Here is a 24,549-nt window from a genome sequence, read left to right as displayed (position 1 = left end):
AGATCCTTCTTGTTCTTGGCCCTCAGTGCTACATTTCTTGCCTTCAGGAGATCACAGACATTGTTGTTAAGCCATGATTTTGGTTTGCTCTGATTGTGATGCTTTTGATGTCAGATAAATCATCAACATACTTAGTGATGTAAGCTATTACTGCCTCTGTGTAATCATCTATGTTTACCTGTTCATCTGACGTTGCTGTCTCTTTGAAAATGTCCCAGCAGGTACTATCAAAACAGTCTTGAAGACATTCCAAAGCCCCCTCATGCCAGACCCTAATCTGTTAACTGTGGACTTTTCTCTGATCAGAGCAGGTTTGTAGGCTGGTAGAAGCATGATGGTTAGATGGTCAGAGCTTCTTAAGTTAGGTTGTTGTATTGCTCTGTAGGCACCTTTGATGTTGGAATATGCCTTGTCCAGAATGTTTGCACCTCTTGTAGAAAATCTACAAATTGATAGTAGTGGGGTAGCACCTCTCATATCTGCTTGATTAAAATTACAAACAAACACATTTGTAAAGTCAGAGATTTTCCTCTGCAGCCCACAGATAGTTATACAAATTGCACAGGGCCTCAGTGCTGATTGCATTGGAGTAATTTATACCACTGTTACATATATTCCATTCACCTCTCTAGGTACATAAAAGGGTCTGCATTTTAAGGACTGGAACTCTAGATTATCAGAGCAATGTGACTGAACAATCTCACAATTCTTACACCATCTTTCATTCACATAGATGCAGACTCCACCTCCCTTGGCCTTTGCACACAAAGCTTGACGCCTGTTTGCAGGAAAGAGTGCAAGACCTTCTAAGCTAACAGCACTATCACTGATCTTGCTATGCAGCCACATCTCAGTCATCATCAATAAACAGCAATTTCTCCCCTTATTTTTGCTGTAGAGTTCCAGCCTTAGGTCATCCATTTTACTGTCCAGTGAGCAGGCATTTATGTTCTCAAAATGAGGCTTACCTATGCATTTGTTAGTCATCACAAAGAAATAATCATATATTTAAATGCATACCATTAATTACAGATTTTAAATGAGTGTCTGGCTACAGGAGAACATCTGGCAGAAGAATAAAGCACTATTATCGCAGACTAAGCTAAAATTATTTATAGATTCCAATTAAAAACTCCAGCTCTGAGCAGTTATAAGATTGTTTTGTAATAAAAGGGTGATATAAAAATCTTGTTGGCTAAGATACCAGCATGAATTTTTACAGCCACTGATTCATATTATAGATTGCAAAATATTTTGGGGTGAAAGATGTTTTATTTTGTTATAGCTACAGATGCAAGAGTTATTAAGAGGACGCAGAACAGTTAGTGACAAGTTGTGATATTTTGTTCAATTTATGTTTCTCTGGTAAATCTTTCCACATAGGTAATCACAATGTCATTCTGCAAATCTGGCTGAATGATTCAAAAGACAATAAAGACTCCCTTTAAAATAAAAAAGCAGTTTAATTCTCACTTAGAATTTGTAATTAGTGCTTTCATCCTGTTTAACAGGACTTCTAATGATGCAATTAAAACAAGATGGCCAACTTCCTTTTATAGTTTCTAGAACCAGGAAATGACATCATACTTCTCTAAAAACACTTCCTGTGGCAAAGAATAAAATCAAAGATAAAAAAATAATTTACAACAATGAAAGCTTCCCTTATAAAAACCATAAGATACATGAAGTGGAATATTACAAAAAACATAAAATAAACATGAAAATGAATTCTAAAAAATCATTTTCAAAAGAAACACTTTATATCCTAGCCTCTAATACTGCCTTTAGCAAAATAAAATCATTAAGTCCTGAGGGGTTGCAAGCATTTAATTTTAACTGCCAAAAACTTATTTTTCTTCTAATAATAACTTACAATTGCCACCCCTCAGTTTAATATGTACCCTTTCCAAAATGGCAAATGTGAATGTATTACAGATGTTGTTACTTATCATGTACCTGTACAAAGTATTCTTCCTGTTTTGTTTCCTAATTTCATAGTAGTTCTGTAGTAGTAGTGTAAAAGACATTTTACATCCCCCGTTCCGACTGATAGTCTCCGGGAGTAAGTCCAAAACATTCCCTTTTGGTGTAGTGGTGGATAATTGGTTAAAACACACATACAACAATATCCCCACATACTCAGAGACTCATGGGATTTTTTAGGGAGATTGAAACATGAACTTTGGAATAAAGATTTAAAATTTGTTACCATTAATGTGGTGGACTTATTTATTCCATACCCAAAGATGAGGGGTTGGAATTATTTCACCAATCAATGGTTAAGCACTCCAATTTAGACAATGACAAGATATTGACTACATTAGAATTCATGACTATTGTATTAGAAAATAATTTTATCTTTTATGAGGGTGAATAATTTAAGCAAATAAAAGGGGTTACTAAGGCGGCCTCTTGTGCCCCCATATTTGTAAATTTAGTTTTAACTGAATGGGAACACCAACATGTATTCAACAGTACATACAAAAAGAATCTCAAACTGTATGTACGCTTCCTTGATGATGTTTTGATTTTATGGGAAGCAGAAACTGAGGATATAGAGAAGTTTGTTATATACCTTAACAACAGATGTTCCTATTTTAAGTTCACTCATACTTATGATTTGGAAGGTTTAGCTTACTTAGATTGTTACATTTCACACACTGATAGAGGTTTTAAATCCAACATCCACTGTAAGCCCACCTTTAGTAATTCTTACTTGGAATTTAATAGCTGTCATCCCTATGCACAGAAAAAAAAGCATACTTAAAGGACAATGTATTAGGGCAGCAGGAATGACATGTGACTATACTGAAGTGGTTAAAGAACTAGATACAGTAGGTAGTATGTTTTTGGAAAAGGGGGTACCCCCAAAAACTTATTAGAGAGACCATTAACTACCCTTTGTCTAAATGGAGAACTTTGTACAAACCCTTACTGGGCATGGATTTTACTCCTGTACATGAAAATACATCTGAACATAATTTTAGTAGGGCTATGGTTTTGAAATATTGCCCTTATTCTTCTATGGTAAAATATGTGATAACAAAGAACTGGAATATACTAAGGAGTGACACCAAACTTTATAAATTCCTCGGAAATAGCCCAATGTTTGTATATAAAACAGGTAGGAATATTAAGGCTAACTTAGTGGACAGTAAGAATAAAAGAAAGTATGCAGGAGACAAGGGGACCAAGAAGTATGGATGTTGTAATCAGTGTGAATACATATATGTCAAAAGAGAAATACAGCTAAAAAATATGAATCAGACTAAGGTCATCTTTCAGTATGAGAACTGTAGTACAAAGGGTGTAGTTTATTTGGCCAGGTGCTCCACCTGTCTGGCATTTTATGTCGGGAAAACAGACAGGTTCCAAAAAAACAGAATTTAAAAGCACTACTATGAAATTAGGAAACAAAACAGGAAGAATACTTTGTACAGGCACATGGAAAGTAACAACACAATACATTCAGATTTGCCATTTTGGAAAAGGTACACATTAACCTGAGGGGTGGCAATTGTAAGTTTTTATTAGAAGAAAAAGACGTTTCTTGGCAGTTAAAATTAAATGCTTGCAACCCCCCAGGACTTGATTTTATTGCACTAAAGTCAGTATTAGAGGCTAGGATATAAAGTGTTTCTTTTGAAAGTGATTTCTTATAATTAATTTTCATGTTTATTTTATTTTTTTTTTGTAATATTCCACTTCAAGTATCTTATGGGTTTTATAAGGAAAGCTTTCATTGTTGTAAATTTTTTTTTATCTTTGATTTTATCCTTTGCCACAGGAAGTGTTTTTAGAGAAGTATGATGTAATTTCCTGGTTCTAGAAACTATAAAAGGAAGTTGGACATCTTGTTTTAATTGAATCTGAAGAAGTCCTGTTAAAGAGGATGAAAACACTAATTCCAGTGAGAATTAAACTGCATTTTTATTTTAAAGGGAGTCTTTATTGTCTTTTGAATCATTCAGCCAGATTTGCAGAGTGACATTGTGATTAGCTGCCTATTTCTGCATTTTAACTACTATTCTGATTTGTTTTTTGTTTTCTTTCCACATAGGTATTGATCATCTAAGATGGATTGTTCTTAGCTAATAATTCTATCATCAGTAAGCACTCATCCATGATTAGCTGACTGAATTGTCACTCACGGAAAAAGTTTGTGTCATAAGACTTAACAGTATGTTTGCTTTTCTAATTCCCCTTACATTTTATTTACAGCTTATTAGTAGTGCATAGTGGTCATTGTTAAGTTTGTGAAATATTATATTTTCTTGAATGTATCAATGTGCTTCCGGGGAGTTTTAGTATCCATCCTTAGTTTTCTTACAGATCCTGCCTTGGAAATATATAGATAGTTAAAATAGCACATATTATGAGATTGCTTATTTTTTGAAGGAATAACGAAATAAAGGAGCAGATTTTATCTGAATTTTGCTTTCTAGACCTTGGAGTATATTAAGGAAACTGATGCCAATATTCTGGGTACTGCCAAAAGAGTTTTCTTTTTGAAATCTCTAAATTATTTAATAAGGTAATGGTACCCCCTTGGAAGTAGTAAAATAATAGCACTCTTCTTGTTTTCAGGGCTAGAGTTGTCAGTTCCTTGAAGTGGAAAGATGGTAGGCCTTGATGTGTTCCTTATACAAGTTAATTTTATTAATTTAACTGAGTAGGTGATCAGTCATCTTGGATCCTTCTCAGCCATGACCCAGTCCTTAGGGTCATAGATAATACAGTATATGGACAGCTTACAGTAGTGGTAGCCAATCAACTTACATGTTTTGGCAAGGAAACTAGTACTAGAAAAAAATATGCAGACACAGGGATAACATACAAACTTTACAAAGACACTGATCAAAGGTCTAAAATTAATTCTGGATGTTGGAATTGTTGGAAACAGATCTTAACCACTGAAACACTCCAGACCATGTCTGACATTGCAATGAATTAAGAATTCCAGCTTCCTGAAATGTACATTCTCTCACAGAAGTCAGGTAAATGAATTCATATTTTATGGATCAAAGGAGATATTTTGTGTGATACATCTTCTTGACCAAATTAAACCGACTTCTCAGCTTTTTGTTCTCTCATTCATGAAATAAACCGAAGACTTCTGAAAATGAACTGTCACTTTATTTTCTTGTAATATAATTCTGAATGTTAGTTTTTTAGAACTTATCAGGGTTCATTCTTCCAAACCAATATTATGGTGTTCCACTGTGCGGTATCTGGGAAGCTAGGTTCTACATCTCAGTCTATGTTTTCAGCAATAATTACAAATAATTGTACCTCTCCAGCTTAGAAGGAGATTTTGCTGCAATATTCCTCTGGGACATGCTGGCTTATTCCCTAAGCAGTCCAAGGGTGTATGATGTGCAGTTCTTCCCATCTGTAAAGAATTACTGTGCAACAAACAGGGTGGAAATATAGTACTGTTGTGTAAGATAATCTCCATAACAGAAAATAACTTGACTGAAGACAACTCATATTTGGTCTCTCCAGTAGACGCTTCCTTCATTTGTTTCTTCTGGGGAGGGAGATCCAATACCTATATAGTTAGGCTTCACAGCAGCCTGGCAGTCCATTGTTTTCTTATATTGCCCACCTTGTTGGACATTATTGTTTAACTTATAAAATAAGAATCAGTTGGGATAGTACCCTTACGTAATGGAAGTTTAGAAATTCCAATATAAATTACAGATATTTGTAAAGGAATGGATAGTTTAAACTTGGGGTGATGATTTGAGCTATAGAGTTCAATGCTTTGAACATACTGATCAGAAATGTTAAGTAATCACAATAAACTGAACAGTGCCTTCACAAATGGTGACTGTGCAACTGAAAAACTGACACACATTAAAGAAAAATTACTATGAGATAGAATGGCGCAATGACAGTGTTGTAATTACTCAGGTAGTACACAAAGATTGGTGTGTTTAGTATCTATGGATAAATATATTCACAAGGAAAAAAACCTAAACTGCTACTTTCTATTTCATAATTGGATGCTAGTAAAACTCCATTGGATTCAGAAAGAACCCCTGTGCTGGTGGTAAGAGCTGTTGCAAAATTAGGTTATTTACACAGTGCAGCAGTTTGTGTTCAGAGCCAAAGATTCCAAAGACAACCACAAGGCATTCTATAACTATGTCAAGAATCTAAATGGCAATGCTCAGATCTGCTCTGAGCTACAACAGAATGGCATTAAATATACTGATCCCAAGGATATTGCCAATATCCTGGCAGATCGACTCAGTGCCAACTTCATCCCCCTCTCACCCCCTAAATGGCCAATCTCAATACCGGAAGATTGCCAAATTCTGGTAATAATGGCCACACAGGTAAAAAACGCACTCTCCAAAGCTAGGAATACAGCATTCATGGGACCAGATGACATCCCAGACTGTGTACTACATGAACTACAAAATGAACTGGCACCTCATCTAAGTGTCATGTTTAATCATACCCTCACCTCAGGCTTCGTGCGCACTGAGTGGCGCACAGCTACAGTTATCCCACTCCACAAAGGGGGATCCACGTTGGATCCCAGGAACTACCGCCCCAACAGTCTGACGAGCCTGATCTGCAAGGCCATGGAACGTATTATCACTGAACTTATAAACAAAGACATTGGCAACCTTAAAACACTGGACCCCACCCAGTTTGGGTTCGTGAAGGGCCGATCTTGTCTCCTGAACCTGAGTGACTTCTTTGAATCAGTCTCCAGAGCCATGGATGAGGGTAAGGCAGTCCACACAGCCTATCTGGACCTCGCCAAGGCCTTTGACACCATTCCCCATTCTGGAATCATAGATAAACTTACTAAGCTGGGCATTAATCCCTACATCACTCAATGGGTTGCCAACTGGCTTACTGACAGAACCCACATTGTAAAAGTAGCTGACTCAAAATCCAGCTCCAGACAAGTGACAAGTGAAGTACCTCAGGGTTTAGTCCTGGGACCTCTCTTGTTTGGCATCTACTTCTCTGAAGTACAGGCCAACACTAAGGGACTCTGGCTAACAAAGTTTGCAGATGACTGCAAACTGGGAGCCATTATTGAATTCCCAAATGATGTGGATACTCTACAAAAGGGCCTTACAGAAACAGATGCTTGGTGCCAGAGCCATGGGCTCAAACTCAATGCCAAGAAATGTATACTTATCCCCTTTGGGAAAAAACATGTACCCGTGAATTACCACATAGGTAGCAGTACACTAAACACTGAAAGTGTGATAAGAGACTTAGGGACACAAGTGGACAGTGGTCTCACCTTCAATAACCACATCGCCACAACAGTCAGGAAATCCTTCTATATGGCATGCCTCATCACTAAGGGTTTTTCATCCAGAAAAAAGGAGGTCACTGTCCCACTGTATTCATCCCTCATTAGACCCATTATAGAATACAACACTCCATTTGGTATGTACCTCTCGAGACATCTGCAACAACTGGAAAGGCTGCAGAAATACCTCACTAAAAGAATCACAGGCCTAAAGCAAATGCCTTATGCTGACCGCCTCAAAAAACTCCAGCTATACTCTGTCACATATCATCTACTCCGTGGCGATCTCTGCTTAACATACAAGGCCATGTCAAACCCAGAGCTGTTGGACATGCTACACTTAAAGAAATCCCAATCCCTCAGAGCTACACTCTCCAGGGATCTAAACCTTGTCATCACAATAAACAAAACATGCTGGAGGGATAGGTTCCTGACTCAGAGACTCCCCAAACTCTGGAATAGACTGCCCATACTTGTCAAGCAGAGCGCCTCTTTGGCCCTCTTCAAAAGGAATCTTGATGATTGGATGGGAGAAAGGAAATTCACCCCTGGGATCACTTCAGTCGCCCTGCTAGACAAGGGTCCAGGGAAGTAAATAGTGTGGGAAGAAATAGCCAGGGAATTGTTATAGCTAGGCTTGTATAGGCCCTAGGGCTGATAGCCTAGTACCAACCTATGAACCTATGTTAGCATCAACAAAGTAAAAGCTCATTACAGGAAGATTTGCAAGTTTCTGAATTGCACTTAACTACCGCTAGTAGTAATCAGCACTTCCTTGTGGTAGTTAACACAGGTGGCCCATATATTACGTTGACACAGACACCCCCATTCACTATTACACACACACACACACACACACACACACACACACACACACACACACACACACACACACACATGCTTTCAAACATACACACACAGGCACACCACATACCTCTTACCTGTCCCCGAGTTGACAGAACATCCCAGATGTCTTTTTTTATGTTTTCACCCCTGCCCTTATAAATCATGGATCCTAACAGTCAGTCAATGATGTCAGGTATTAGAGTTTCATTCATCTTAGTGTCCATAAAGTGCATTGCGATACTAGAGCTGTTGCTCTATTAACTTTGTAAGCCAGTCTACCTTCTAGTTCAAAAGGTCTCGCTGATGTCACCTGGTGTTCTTCCCACCTTTGTCCCGAAGCCTCCTCCAATATGGATACATCTCTATTCCTCTTAACTGTCTCTGATTTTACAGGAGTTTACAGGATGCCCCAGCTGTTGCCTCTTTTACCGCTGTATGCCTGATAACTCATGGACTATTGTAAGCAGTTAATACTGCCAGACATCAGAGTTTCATACTTATAAAGTAAAAAAAAAATTAAAAAAACTGCTATACAACTTCTCATTTAGTAATTCATACCTCTCAACTGTACAGATTTTCACAGAATGCCCAGAGTTTTGTCTCATATTTTTGGTCCATTTTGCATAAAATTGTGGTTTTCTGGCAAAATAGTGGTAAATCTTTAAAGACTGAAAATAGAAAATAATAACTGACATTTTAATTTCAGACTTCATACCCTTTAGAATATTCATGCTAATGCAAAAACTGTTATTCTATCAACTTTCTAAGTTTGTTAGCCTATACTTAAAAATTGTCCCTATTTTTTGGGCTTTGACCCACTTTTATTTATGGCTTTGCCCAGATTTCTTGCTCTAGGAGGTTGAGAGGTATGCTTAGTATATAAGGTTAAGGCTCTGATTTGGTGAGCTGCATTCTCTGTAACAGATGCAGGGTTTGAAACTTTTCCCCACATTTTACTTATTTATTTATTTTTTTTCATGTAAAGACTTCAGATAAAATATGTAGAATTATACTTTGGCTCTAGTGGTTGCACAGGTAACTGCAGAACTTCAGTTCTTTATGTGCCTTAATGGCATAATATACTTTATCTAATGTTGCCCCTGACTAACATCATTCATGCTACAAACATAATTTTTTCCAAGTGCCTTTAATGCATGCTATGAAACATATCCCTGGTATGTAATATTCCCATGACCCACACATTTCATGCTGAAAACTTGCTTTGTTTTCTTTTTCCTAGGTATATTTAAGGCATGGCATGAAGACTATCCATGGTGTCTAATGCTTCCTGTCCCTGATACACTTCTGTCATGCTGCAAACCTTTTTTTTTAAGCGCTTTTAATGCACAATATAAGTATCCCTCATACCTAATGTTGTCCCCCTGGCCTACATTTTTCAAATTGTAAATATATATAGTTTTTCCAAATACTTTTAAGGCATGATAGGAAAAGTATCCCTGTCTAGTGTCTCCCCCTCAATATTGCAAGATTGATTGTTAGCTTATATGAATGTGGAGGTATGACAGCCCCACTCCACACACACACACACACACACACACACACACACACACACACACACACACACACACACACACACACACACACATACTCTCACACATTAATAAACACACACAAACACACACAAACCTAACTTACCCCCCTCACTGACCCCTACTGTAACCTCTCAGGTAGATAAATACTCACATATGCAGCCCCACATATAAACACACAAACATCCCCTAACACTACCTGTCTGTTAAATTCCCTGGCACTTACCTTTACTGTGATGGCTGAACATTAACTTTTGGGCATGTTCATAAACACAAGCAACAGTGAACAGCTATATTACTTAACACGGCCAAGAAATTAATTAATTGCTCAGCTGTGTAAATGCTTTATTGCAGTCATTTCCAGAGGAGAGCACATGGATATGGTGTTATGCACACCTCTCAGTAACCTTTCTGAATTTGCCCCATCATCATTTTCCACTGTTTTGACATAGGATCAATTCCTATGAAAATCCTCAAGAAAACAACAATGTAGATAAGTTAAGACTATTATTTTACACTAAAGCATTTTATTGTCTTGCTCAAGCTACATAATATTCGCATTTTTACTCAAGAAAGCTTTAGATAGGGTGGCCATGGTGTGTGTGTGTGTGTGTGTGTGTGTGTGTGTGTGTGTGTGTGTGTGTGTGTGTGTGTGTGTGTGTGCCTTTTGTGGAAGGTTGGGCACCAGGCTGGCAATTTGACACCGTAAAACTCCACTGCCAATCATGAGCAGACAGCTGATCCGCTGTGGCGACCCCTAACCGGGAAAAGCCAAAAGAAGAAGAAGACTCAAGAAAGCTTTAGATGCAATGACGTACTTGTGGATGTACATGGCAAATGTATTATTGCCCAGGTACTGTGAGGTACTCTTCAAATGTAGCATATGTATCCCCATAAGCCTAGTAAGTCCTATGTCTTATTTGTATATATATTAACAGATCTATTAATCCAAGTACAGGAAAACAATGAAGTTATGGTCTAGAGCTTTTCTTCCAGTTTCATGAGTATCATGTTATTAATCACAACAGAAGTAAGTTACAGTGTAATGAGCATGACAAGTTCTGAAAATTTGTATGTACAGATCTGTCTGAAAACATAGTGTAAGGAAAAAAGATCTATTTCTTTTCAAACCCACCTGTGTAAACTCCACAGCCAACAGTGGGATGTTGCAGCCACAGTTGTAAGTAGACATAGTTATTTCATACTGGTTTGGAAGGGATGAGTTTGCTGCCGTTGTCCTTTGCTGCACATCAAGCTGTCTGATAAAAATGCCTCTGTTTGCCAGCGCACCAGGTCTTCTCAGGTTTATACCTAGAATGTACAGACAGACACAGGTGCAAATTATGAAAGCCTTAAGAAGAAAATCAGCAGATAATTATTAGTTCTGCTTTTTTAAAGCTTCCCATTTCTCTGACTGATATACTTAGCAGCACAGTTCTTCTGTTAACTTCAATGGATTACTAATGTCTAATTAGACTGGATTACTAATGTCTGATTAGATAAGCTCATCAGCATATTTATCTGTGCTCTTTATTAATGGATTTGTTTTTTTATCTTTTTTACAGTTTTATTGGTCCTCATCTGACAAGTCAGATAGACTTCCTTTTTATTTTTTACTGCAGCTACTAACACTTTTTGTTTTTCCACTCTTTCACAATCAGAATGATTTATTTTGCCTTATCCCTGGGTTGTTTCTCTTAATGACCTCTTATATTGCTCACATTATTGATCCATGTGTTTATATAAATAGGTAACTGTACATCTCACACTAAGTCAAAGTCTTTTTTACAGAACAACCTGGGAAAAAATCTGTACAGTAAAAACTTGAGGGATAAACAAGAGCAGAGAATTAAGCTAAGGAGTATTTCTTTGAAAGGTGGAAGGAGAATAAGGAATACTAGGAGAAAATCTGAGCAAACACAGGGAGAACAAGCCAAAAAGACAACTGCAGTGTAATACCAGGATAAAACCGAAGTCTCTAGAACTGAAAAGTATCACAGACCACTGGGCCACTCAAATTTTACTCAAAGCATTATATAACTCTCCTCTTCTTCTCTCTCTCTTTCTCTCTCTAAAGGTTCTTTCCTGCTTTTTGGACATAAAAATATCTTATGAAAAATCTGAAGGCCTGACTATCGTTTAGTGCAGGGATTTCAAACTCACATCCCTTGGGTGTCAAACATCAGTGTAAAATTCTAGGTGATGGAAGCTGTCACACTACATTTCTAGCTGCATTGACATGTTTCTTTTTGATTTTGAGGCTGTGGCCATCGGCTAAGTGTGATGGTCCTCATACAGTTGTTATAGTTATTTGAGTTTGACATCCAGTTTATTGACTTCCTACTACTACAGCTCTATTTTTAAATTTCACTGTTATGTGGGTTAACGAGTCCCAAGTGAAATTTAGTTCAGGTATAACAAGTCCTTCATACTTGTTCATGCATGTACATTTATGTATGAAGTCATTAAAACATTCTTTTTTTTAAACATTGCAGCTCAAACTTCAAGTTGTAATGCAGTAAGTAACCAGTCATGAAAGTTGTGTTGTATAAAATTAACAATTAGTTACTAGTAAATAACCTCCTGACTAGTGAGTTAACCTAAACTAATAATGTAAAAGTCATACCTCATCTATAATACCATTTCATATGCATGACAAAAAGTATGTGGATACTATAGCAGAAACCACAAGAATGTTTTCTGATATCAAAAAGAAGTGTGCTTTACCAGATTAATATTAATCATTGAATTTTTATTTGCAATGTATCTCTTTTCACACCAGGTTTAAAGGACACTTATTATTGCAATGTTTACTGGATGTAAGCTTATTTCTACATGACAAATATATACAAAGTTTTTTGAGAAAGCTGATGCATATATTTATGTAAAATCTTGCAACTAATGTGAGCTTTCTTCACTTTATGTCATTGGTTGAATTTTTATTTATGCATTAGGATGCTGCTTAATTTAATATACAGATGTGTTAAAATGTGAGTGGATTTGTTTTGTTACATGATTGGAGTTGATTATTTAAAGTGTGTGTCAATGGGTTGTATGTATATACTGGCAAAGCCCTGTTAAGTAGTAACAGTTTTTATTTTTCATTTTTACCACAACTCAATTCAGATTTCACTGTTTTCATGTTGTTGTTGCTGTTGTTTGTCTTTCGGCTTTTTCCCGGTTAGGGGTCGCCACAGTGGAACTCCGGTCCAATAATGACTGGCAGTAGATTTTTTTTTTTTTATGAACGCCGAGGTGCTAGCTCGACATTCAACCTACAACGAAGGCACGCCCATTTACGCATGTCTTTCGAACCCCCACCCATTTCACTGTTTTCATGTACTGGACCTTTTCTGAGAAGCTTGAAGTCTGTTTTTAGAGTAAAGTGACAGTGCCCAAGTGTCTTGCAGTGGTTTGCTGTTTACATAAGTAACAAGAGATGCTAAAATATGTTACAGAATGCCTTAAAGGACGGAGACAGGAAAACTATGAGGAATAAAATTAAAAAAAAATTGCATATGATGGTATCAAAATACTGTTTAAAGAGTGCATACATAAAAGTAGAAACATGTGTTAACTCATTAAAGCCTAGCAATGCCTTCAGGTGTTTTTCTAGTTACATCCTACTGAGTGAAATGTTGCCTTTTCATAGTTAACATTAAGAATTGCAAAGCCATGCTATGTACAAATTACTGAAGTACATCATTTTAAAGCTTACATGATAGGAATTCGACTGCTCTAATAGGTATGTGCCTAGTGGAGCTAAAGAAGTATTATATATTGGATTTACAATATTTATTTATATATACTGCCACAAATTCCATGTTTCTCTAAATATCTGCACAACAAAGTGCCACTGAAAAAAACGCTTATACTGATATGAAATCTCTCAGCTAGATGAACAAAATGCAGCTGATAGCATGTGTGTTACTTGAGTGGTTGCTGAGATATTGTAAGTCGTTTACTGCTACAAAAGTACTACCTTGACTTATAACATCTAGTTTAAGACTTAGAATTTAATGAATACTACCACTGTAAAAACTTGTTTGTGCAGATGAGTTTGCTATTTACACTGTTTTAGATACTATATGGTTCCAGATATTTGAACATTTTTTGAAATATGATAGCATAACCTGATTTTGTCAAAAAGCTCAGGATGTAGCCATTGGAAGTTAGAGCTTCACTAGAAGGAATGAGTTGTTTATTACTTAGGAAGACAACAAGTGTCAGACAATGGTGAGGGTGGGTGGTGAAGGCACCTTTGGAGATTTACAGGTAGACAGAAGGGTGGGTGATATAATGATTGAACCCTGCAAGTTTAAGATCTAAGAAGTGTGGAGGATTTAGTGGCTGTAGTTTATGCACAAGTGGAGAACAAAAGCTTTCAAACAGAAGTTATAGATTGATAAGCACAGAAAGGAGGAAGCTCTTTTCATGATACAGCAATTGTTTGCAGATTCAACCTTATAAAAATGAGTAAAAACAACCATCATATGGCAAAACAGCAAATCTACAACAAAATGTTGTGTATGGATGTAGTATTATCAGAGTTTCCAAGGAAAAGAATAGGTAAGTAACATTCCAGTTTAGGATTAAGTATGTTCTTTGATACAATGACTTTTGTTTTAGCTATAAGGAGTCTAGTAATTTTATAGACCTGAGTTGTAATTAAAAAAAAAACTCTGTGGTAAGAGTTTAAGGAGAGGTTCAAATTAAGAGAACAAATAGAGGAGTTTTGAGGTTTTCAGAAAAACAGTAATTTGGATTTATAGGTTATCATCTTAGTTGGCCTTCTGTGCACCTTTTCTACAAATGCATAACTATGGTAAAGCAAATTGTTAGGAGGCATGATCAGTAGATCCCAGTTGGTCTTCAGTGCATTACATTCATTCTATATAATTGCAGTCAAAAATGAAAGGATGTATTATTCCATATCTTCAGTGCATTACCAGCTTTCAGATGTCAGTATTGCTTTTGCAGTCAGAACTGAAAACTCTTTGTGTAGCATAAATGGTAGCAGCTGCCAGATCAGGGGGTGGGTTTCGGGCAAAGGAATAGCTAGCTATACCTCTGCTTTTCTTCCAGACTTATTGCTTTTTCCTAACATGGCCTCCAGAACTACACATACTACCCTAGATGCATTCTTACCAGCGCTTTGTATAAGGGCAGACACCTAGCTCACTAAAGTTTGTACCTCATGTTTTAAATTGTTGCTGAGATATTGTAAGTCGTTTACTGCTACAAAAGTACTACCTTGACTTATAACATCTAGTTTAAGACTTAGAATCTAATGAATACTACCACTGTAAAAACTTGTTTGTGCAGATGAGTTTGCTATTTACACTGTTTTAGATACTATATGGTTCCAGATATTTGAACATTTGTTGAAATATGATAGCATAACCTGATTTTGTCAAAAAGCTCAGGATGTAGCCATTGGAAGTTAGAGCTTCACTAGAAGAAATGAGGTGTTTATTACTTAGGAAGACAACAAGTGACAGACAATGGTGAGGGTGGGTGGTGAAGGCACCTTTGGAGATTTACAGGTAGACAGAAGGGTGGGTGATATAATGATTGAACCCCGCAAGTTTAAGATCTAAGAAGTATGGAGGATTTAGTGGCTCTAGTTTATGCACAAGTGGAGAACAAAAGCTTTCAAACAGAAGTTATAGATTGATAAGCACAGAAAGAAGGAAGCTCTTTTCATGATACAGCACTTGTTTGCAGATTCAACCTTATAAAAATGAGTAAAAACAACCATCATATGGCAAAACAGCAAATCTACAACAAAATGTTGTGTATGGATGTAGTATTATCAGAGTTTCCAAGGAAAAGAATAGGTAAGTAACATTCCAGTTTAGGATTAAGTATGTTCTTTGATACAATGACTTTTGTTTTAGCTATAAGGAGTCTAGTAATTTTATAGACCTGAGTTGTAATTAAAAAAAAAAACTCTGTGGTAAGAGTTTAAGGAGACGTTCAAATTAAGAGAACAAATAGAGGAGTTTTGAGGTTTTCAGAAAAACAGTAATTTGGATTTATAGGTTATCATCTTAGTTGGCCTCCTGTGCACCTTTTCTACAAATGCATAACTATGGTAAAGCAAATTGTTAGGAGGCATGATCAGTAGATCCCAGTTGGTCTTCAGTGCATTACATTCATTCTATATAATTGCAGTCAAAAATGAAAGGATGTATTATTCCATATCTTCAGTGCATTACCAGCTTTCAGATGTCAGTATTGCTTTTGCAGTCAGAACTGAAAACTCTTTGTGTAGCATAAATGGTAGCAGCTGCCAGATCAGGGGGTGGGTTTCGGGCAAAGGAATAGCTAGCTATACCTCTGCTTTCCTACCAGACTTATTGCTTTTTCCTAACATGGCCTCCAGAACTACACATACTACCCTAGATGCATTCTTACCAGTGCTTTGTATAAGGGTAGACACCTAGCTCACTAAAGTTTGTACCTCATGTTTTAAATCTCTGCAGTTTGTTGTCTTTTTAGACTGCCTTTTCACTTTACTTGGCTTAACTCATTCTAAGAATGACTGCAACTCTGAGGGCTCTTTTTTCACCTGTACTCTCCAATGAAATTCCTCATAGTCGGCATATGTTGCATTGTTTTTGTTTTTATTCTCTCCCCAAATAAGTCACCCTGCACATCTTATTATCAAACGTACAGTTACTGATCTGTGTCATTATCTAATCCATGCTCATAATGCTTCCTCAGTCTGTACCACTTCTCCTAATTTGGTGTTACCTTCAAACAGGCTGGCTCATTATCATTTCTTAGTGGTAGATCTCTGACTTTCTGGCTTACTATCTACGTAATAAATTGTAATTTCTTAAAATGCCATTGCCTTGTTACTCAGATTATTGTTGTCAAATTGTTACAGATCTTGTAAATGGAGCTTTTCTCTCTGGGCCTCCACTGAAAAGGGGTAATGTCCAGTTGGATAATCTCTGTAAATCAGCAGAGGTAAACAAAACACGGAAATATCTATATAGATTGATATAGATAGATTTTAAAATGGCCTTCAGATCAGCATAATTACTCAATGAACAAATAAATACATACAAATATAAATAAAATGAGACATTTCTGAAGTGAACAAACTGCTAAGTACATTGTCCAAGAGACTACAATCACTAGAAGTTGCTGTGGTAAGGTATAAGAAGCCAGTCCAACTTTATTTATAGAGATAAAATGATGTTGTAAATAATAATAATATTGTAAAGAGGAAAGTGGGTTGGTGAAATTTGCAGTTACATAAAATTGCCTAGAAGGCCTCAGTGCATGCACAACACTGTCCAGACAGCAATGATACCAGAGATAGAATGGAAGCTGAAAAGGCAACTTTTGACAATCCTACTTCTCTGAGAAGTTGGTAGGATGTAGATGATCAGCACAGATGGCTAGTAACAGGCTGCATTTTTCTCACTTATAATATAAACTTTTTAATCATATTAGATATTTCATTATAAGTATGTGGTCCATCCTACTAGGGCAGAAGTAAAATAACACCTTAAATAGGTTCGCTAGTTAGTCAGTCAGTCAGTCAGTCAGTAAGTTAGTTAGTTAGCTACCTTTTGCTAACCAGTGCAGAATGCTGATCCATTTGGATAAATTGCAGGTTCAGACTGAGCAAAATACGTACAAATGAATTATGAATCATAAGTTGCTTATAAACAAAAAGTGGAGGAAAATATTTTAAAGTTACATAGATAATGAACAAGATATAAAATAATTAACCTACGGGAGGGTAGTAATGTACAGATATCGCCTGGTAAAAAACAAGTCCATATCTACATGGCTGCATATTAAGCTGCCATGAAACACGGACTGAAAAGGTCAATGACTGCCATTTTTATGCTTGCTAAAAAATAAATAAATACAGTAATAAAAAAGTCAGTTAGCAAAAAACATTTTGCTTTCTCTAGTGAGATGGAAAAAAGGTAATACAATTATGTGTGTTTATGTGTGAGTATATGTGAGAGAGCAGAAAGATAAGGGGAGAGAGAGCAACTGAGCAAGACGGAGAGTGCATACCTCTTCTTTGCTCAAAAATTCAGGACTCAGACATACAGCAAGAAGTTTTCTCACAACATGTTTTTTGACACTAAATATTAAAGTATAATGCCTGGCTTTATTTATTGACTGCAGTCCTCATTTACTTACATGAAAATAAAGGGTTTTGAGGAACCTGTGATAGCTGTAATGTCTGCGTATAGTATTACCCCCCAGATTTAATAAACTCCATGCAGCAATAGTGCAAGGCCTACACAGAGTGTACTGTGGACATGTCTACAGCTCCCCGTCAGCAGTGCACCTTGTATATTAATAAAAGTGTGCTGCTGAGAGACAGCGGTGTAACACAGTTACAGAATCTGTGTAGGGGACGTGTTACAGTGTCCGCAGATGAGTAAAACACCCCCTGCACTGTGAAAGTGCTGGATGACACTTAAAGGACCACTACAGGCAAATGATGAAGAAAACATATATTTTTTATCTGGACCATGATTTACTACACCTCCCAAAGCTGCCTGCAGCAAAATAAGTACTCATTCCTAATTTTATTTTGTTTTTACTCTTTTCTGCCCTCATGGGGGCAGACATCGTGATTTCTTTGGAAAGCTAAATCTGTCCCATAATGCACAGACTGAGAACAAATAGCCCTACCATTTGTTGTCAGACTAGACTTCCATTCTCTTAGAATGGAACACCTGAAAAAAACTGCCAAGTTTGTGAGTCTGCAGCTCGTGTTTCTACTGATGTACTACACATTCTCTGAAAGAAACTTGCAAAAGTGCCAACAAATTACTGAGATAAAAAAGACTTTTCACAAGGAGCAGTTTTGCAAGTTTCAGTTCCTGGCCAGGTTACTCCTCCCATCTCCCCTCCTTCAATGGGTTACAGTCTCACATTTCTAGCTTTACTAGATTCAACTATTTAGTCAGCTTTGCATGACAATAGACATAAAAAAAATTAACAGCCTGGTGTGACACTAAATCTGTTCCCTTGTATGTCTCTAAGTCTCTTCACTTCTGAATAGCATTTCCCAGAAATTAAAAAAAAGCAAACACATCAGTCCAGAGTTTAGGCCAGTCTATCCATTTAAAATGTGCACAGTAAAATATTCAACTTATACTGCATTTTGGCTGCTGACATGGTTATCTTTACATAGTTATTCTCTTATAGTATAACCTGAACTTATGGTATTTAATGATAAATTTTACAACAGTTCTCAGTTTAACAATGACCTCCCAAGCCTCTGATGTGACCTAATACTTGTTCTTACTATTGCTTTATCCAGTTTGTCTTAGTTGTATACCTGTAGCATGTCTCTCATCCTTTCAGCAACATACTCCTGGAGAAACTTCCAAAGCAGGTACTTGTATTGAAAGAGTAGCAGCAGCTGTAGCAGTGAAACTACACTCCAAAACAATGCACTCAAACATGGTACTGACAAACACAGGGGAATCTATATGCCTGAATCAAGCAGTGATGAAATTGCTAGGGACCTCACTGAACACAATTTTACTCAATCTCTTAATTTCATAATCCATAACATTCGCACCACATTTACAAAGGCACACCTCCACCTTCCACAAACACAGCTACCCACACCCACACAACATACCAGTCAAATTTAAGGCTTTTCCCACCTCTCTGCAAAACACTGCTGTAATGGCTTTGGCAAACAAATGAAAATGATTGATGAGTGTTGGTTCAAGACTCCCATCCATATCTCTCAACAGTACAGATTTTTGCAGAAAGTCCAGATTTTTTGTCTGTTTTTCATAAAATTGCAGTTTTCTGTCAAATCATTGGCATATCACTGAACACTGAAGTCAGAAAGTTGACAGGTATTTGATTTTCAGACTTTATATCCTTAAGAAAATCCGCTCTAATGCAAAACCTGTTTATCAACTTTCTAAGTTTGTAAGTGCAATATTTATAAATTGTCCTATTTTTAGGCCTTTGTCTCCTATTATTTATGGCCTTGTCCAGATTTCTTGTTCTATAATGTTGAGAGTTATGCTGCCATCCCTTCCTACTGGAACCAGTCTACTGCACTTGCACAAGTGTCCCCCTCAGCAGGGCAGCAAGCAGGTATCAGTGCAGATTTGCTTTATAGTTCTTTTACACCATACACACACACACACACACACACACACACACACACACACACACACACACACACACACACACACACACAGACACACACACTCTTGTTGTCCATGTTATTCCTTTTCCTTGGTTTCGTTTCTCTTACTTGTAATGTTGCTTTTACTCATTTTTTCTCCTGCCTCCCATATCTACCCTTATTATTACTTCTAACAAATACTTTTTCTCATTCTTTCTTCTCTTCCCCTCCTCCTCTTTATCCACTATTTGAACTTTTCCACTCTGACATTTGCTTTATGGGTAAATAATGAACTGTCACCCTTATAATGTTAGCACATTTCAATGCTACATAATATTGTATTTAGTCTAATAATAGGTTCATAGGTAGTTACTAGGCTATCTGCCTAAGTAAGCCTAGCCAACAAGTTTCCCTGGCTTATGCCACCCAAGAAAGTTATTTTCCTGTGCCACTGTCGAGCAGAGCCACAGAAGTGATTCCTGGGGTATATTTTCCTATCTCCCATCCACTCAAAGATTTTTCTTGAAAAGTGCTAATGAGGAACTTTGCTTGACATAGATGGGTAGCTTGTTCCAGAGTATGGGAAGTCTCTGGGACAGGAATCTATCTCTCCAGCATGTCCTGTTTATTGAGGTGACAAGGTTTAGGTCCCTAGAGCATGTAGCTCAGAGGGATCGGGATTTCTTTAGGTGTAGCATATCCAACAGCTCTGGGTTTGACATAGCTTTATATGTTAGGCAGAAATCACCTCAGAGTAGGCGATATGCTACGGAGTGAAGCTGGAATTTTTTTAGATGGTCAGTGTAGGGCATCTATTTGTGGCCAGTAATCCTCTTTGTGAGGCACTTGTATAGGCCCTAGGGCTGATAGCCTAGTACCAACCTATGAACTTCTGCGGCCTTTCCAGCTGCTGCAAATGTCTTGTGAGGTACATTCCAAAAGGGGCATTGTACTCTATAATGGGTCTAATGAGTGTCAAGTAAAGGGGAACAATGACCTCTTTTTTTCCTGGATGAAAACCCTTTTGTGATGAGTTGTGCCATGTAGAAGGACTTCCTGACTGCTGTAGCGATGTGATTATCAAAGGAGAGACTACTGTCCACCTGGGTCCCAAGGTCTCATCACACATTCGATGTCAAGTAGACTACCACCTATGTGGTAGCTCATGGGTACAGAGTTTTTACCAAAGGGGATGACAATGCACTTTTTGGCATCGAGCTTGAGGCCATGGCTCTAACACCAGGCATCTGTCTCAGTGAGGCCCTTCTGTAGGATGTCCACATCATTTGGGGACTCTACTATGGCTCATAGTTTGCAGTCATCTGCGAACTTCATTAGCCAGAGGCCTTCTGTGTTAGCTTGTACTTCAGAGAAGTAGATACCAAACAGGAGAGGTCCCAGGACTGAACCCTGTGGTGCTCCACTTGTCAATGGTTTGATGTCAGATTTGGAGTCTGCAACTTTTACAGTGTGGGTTCTGTCAGTGAGTCAGTTGGCAACCCATCTTGTGACATAGGAATTAATACCTAGTTTAGTGAGTTTAGCTATAATTCCAGAATGGAGGATGGTGTAAAAAGCCTTGGCGAGGTCAAGATAGGCTGTGTGAACCACCTTAGCCTCATCGACTGCCTCAGAGAAGTCGATTAGGTTCAGGATGCATGATCTGCCTTTCACAAACCAGAACTGGGTGAGGTCCAGAGTTTGGAGGTTACCAATGTCTTTGTTTATGAGTTCCACGATGATATGTTCCATGGCCTTGCAGACCAAACTCATCAGGCTAATAGGACAATAGTTCCCAGGATCAGTGGTGGCTCCCCCTTTGTGGAGTGGGATAACTGTTGCTGTGTGCCATTCAGTGGGCAGAAAGCCTGATGTGAGGCTATGATTGAACATGGTGCTTAGTTGGGGAGCCATTTCATTCTGAAGTTCATGTAAAACGCAGCCTGGGATGTTGTCCAGTCCCATGGATGCTGTGTTTTTGGCTTTAGAGAGTGCAGCTTTTACCTGTGTAGTTGTGATTACAGGGACTCTGCATTCTTCCTGTATAGATATGGGCCCTTTAGGGTGTGAGAGGGTGGTAAAGTTAGCACTGAACCTATCTGCCAGAATGTTGGCAGTATCAGTTGGTTCTGTAATTTTCATGCCATTGTGCTGTAACTCAGAGCAGATCTGGGTGTTGCCATTGAGATTCTTGACATAGCTGTAGAATGCTTTGTGGTTGTCCTTAGAATCAGTGGTGATTTTATTTTCATAGCTAGCTTTGGAGGCTCTTATAAGGGATCTTACCATCTTACTGAGGCTGACCAGGGAGCTCCACCACTCATGGGATTTTACTCTCTTTTGCAACAGTTTCTTCCTTCTGTTGTACAGTTTGTTTATGGCAGGGGACCACCAGATTGGCTTCCTTTTTTTGGAGGATAGCTTCTTAGTTCTGTTTGGGATAGCACGATCCATGTACTCATGTAAGTGCTTATAGAGTGCATTTGTGTAGGATTCAGCAGTCGTAACTGTATTGGCCGTCTGCATGGGTGTCATGAAGTTCGCCACTTCTGTCTTAAGAAGCATGAAGTTGGCTATGGAGAATTTTTTTACCGTGGTTTCCTTAATGTGTGGTGGGGGCAGGATGTGGATATCTAGGGTGATTAGCTTATGGTCGGATCTGACCAGCAAGGAGTTGACTTCGGGTGTGGAACACCGGTCACTCATGTTGGTAATCACTAGGTCTAGGATATTGTTGCCCTTGGTGGGGGTGTGGATAAGTTGATTCAGGGCACTGGAATTTATGAATTCCAGAGAGCATTGAGCAAAGGATTTGGTACATGAGTAGCTTTCCCAGTTAATGGTGGGGTAGTTGAAATCGCCCATTATTAGGGTGTTTGAACGCCAATATTTTCTAGTATATCAAGAAAAGAGGAGTGGGAATGCTGGGGCATGATGGGGTATCTGTAGCAAGCTACAATTTGGATTGCAGTTTTGTCCAGAGTTAGTTGCACTTGGATAACCTCGGATGCATTATGCTGAGCAATTAGCCTGGAGTTGTGGATATCCTTAATGAATATGGGTACACCTCCGCCTTTGATGTTTCGGTCCAGGTTACGTGGCCGAAAAGTGTGGTATGAATTATAGCCTGGTAGTGCAGGGGTGCTCTTTTGGAGCCTTGAACCAGGTCTCAGTCACTGCACAGGTATCAATGTTCTCCATTTTAAGGAGTGCCTTGAGTGAGTGCATTTTGAGATTTAGACTTCTAGCATTGAGTAGCATTACCCTCAGTTTTTGCTTGCCTGTTCCTGTTACATTTGAAACTTGTCTAAAAAAGGCACTATAGGGGTGGCAAGAGCCTTAGCCAGTATCCAGAATCCCATGGGCGACAGGTGCAGGCCATCTCTGGCAAAGCATCATGGTCTGTCGACCATGTCGTCCCAGGCAAACAGATACTGGATCCCCTTAGAATGACACCAGAAGCTTAGCCAATTGTTGAAGTCAATCATTTTGTCCTTGTACCACGGTATCATTCTGGGCGATGGCAGAATGCTACTCAGGGCTAGGGTCATACCTCCCTGGGCTACAAGATTGGAGAGCTCTTCCATGTCTCTTTTCATGTAGTCCAGGGAGGCATGTCTCAGGTCATTCACACCAACATGGACAATGACAGAGTCATATTTGTACTTGTTGTGGAGTGACCTGAGTGCATGGGTTATGTGGCAGATCCTGGCACACGACAGGCAGCTGACAGTAACCTTCTCCTTGTTTAGCCTGGTGAGTGGGACATCAGTGTGCCTGACTATAGATTCACCTATGACTAGTATGTTGGGTACATTGTTTTGCCTAATATATTATATATGTTATAATATATATATATATATATATATGTTTGCCCATAATAGCTGATTAAGTGAGTGGGATTTTCATGACAGCATCAAGGAAACATTTTCCTTCCTTCTGTGTTTTTTTTTCTTAAGCTTTAGATTTTTCTTGGTATATTGATTGATTTTCTTAGTATATTTTATTTTTTTATTTATTTTCCATTTGTTTACCAGGTTAGTCTGACTGGACACAAGATGACCATTTTCAGCGGAGGCTGGGGGAGAAAAGCTCCAGATACATAGTAAACAATTATAAAAATAATAAAAATAAATTATACAAACATAGCTATTTTGTACAAAGAGCATAGAAAATATAAAAGGAGTAAAATCAGAGTTTTACAATTGATGCAGCATACACAGTGGTTAAAATATTGAGAAACAATTAAACAAGATAATATACAACAAATATGCAACTGCTTGAACATAAATTCAAAAAGAAGTTTCCATAGACAAACAGGGTCATAAACTAGAAAGCATAACTATATTGATATGATTTATATTGCATTTATCTTGTTTTAATGATGGTATGTGTGTATTATTGTACGTGTCATATGTCCACAAATATTTGTATTAATCTATGTATTTACAGTATACTGACAAAGTACTGGGTCACATCAGAGGCTTGGGAGGTCATTGTTAAGAAACTGAGAACTGTTGTAAAGCTTGGCATTGAATACCATAAGTTCAGGTTATGCTATAAGAGAATAACTATGTAAAGATAACTATGTCAGCAGCCAGAACACATTATAAACTGAATGTTTTACTGTGCACATTAAGAAATGGATAGACTGGCCCAAACTCTGGACTGTGTGTGCTTTTTTTTTATTTTTTTATTCCTGGGGAAATGCTATTCAG

At 37.8% G+C, this 24,549-nt stretch overlaps 1 protein-coding gene across 1 annotated transcript in view; it reads right to left on the bottom strand.

Moving 5' to 3' along the window:
- PKHD1L1 (PKHD1 like 1) overlaps positions 1-24,549 on the bottom strand; it is a 1,597,738-nt gene that overhangs the window by 884,557 nt on the left and 688,632 nt on the right. Inside the window, exon 26 of the mRNA XM_044066249.1 lies at positions 10,820-11,035. Coding sequence (XP_043922184.1) covers positions 10,820-11,035 — 216 coding nt within the window. The remainder of the gene's footprint in view (positions 1-10,819; positions 11,036-24,549) is intronic.

The sequence above is a fragment of the Protopterus annectens genome, chromosome 3.part1, assembly GCF_019279795.1.
Source record: "Protopterus annectens isolate FY-2018-M chromosome 3.part1, PAN1.0, whole genome shotgun sequence".
In the NCBI taxonomy this organism is placed as follows: domain Eukaryota; kingdom Metazoa; phylum Chordata; order Ceratodontiformes; family Protopteridae; genus Protopterus; species Protopterus annectens.
Note: the sequence above shows the minus strand (reverse complement) of the source record. Positions and strands in the feature narration are given on the sequence as shown.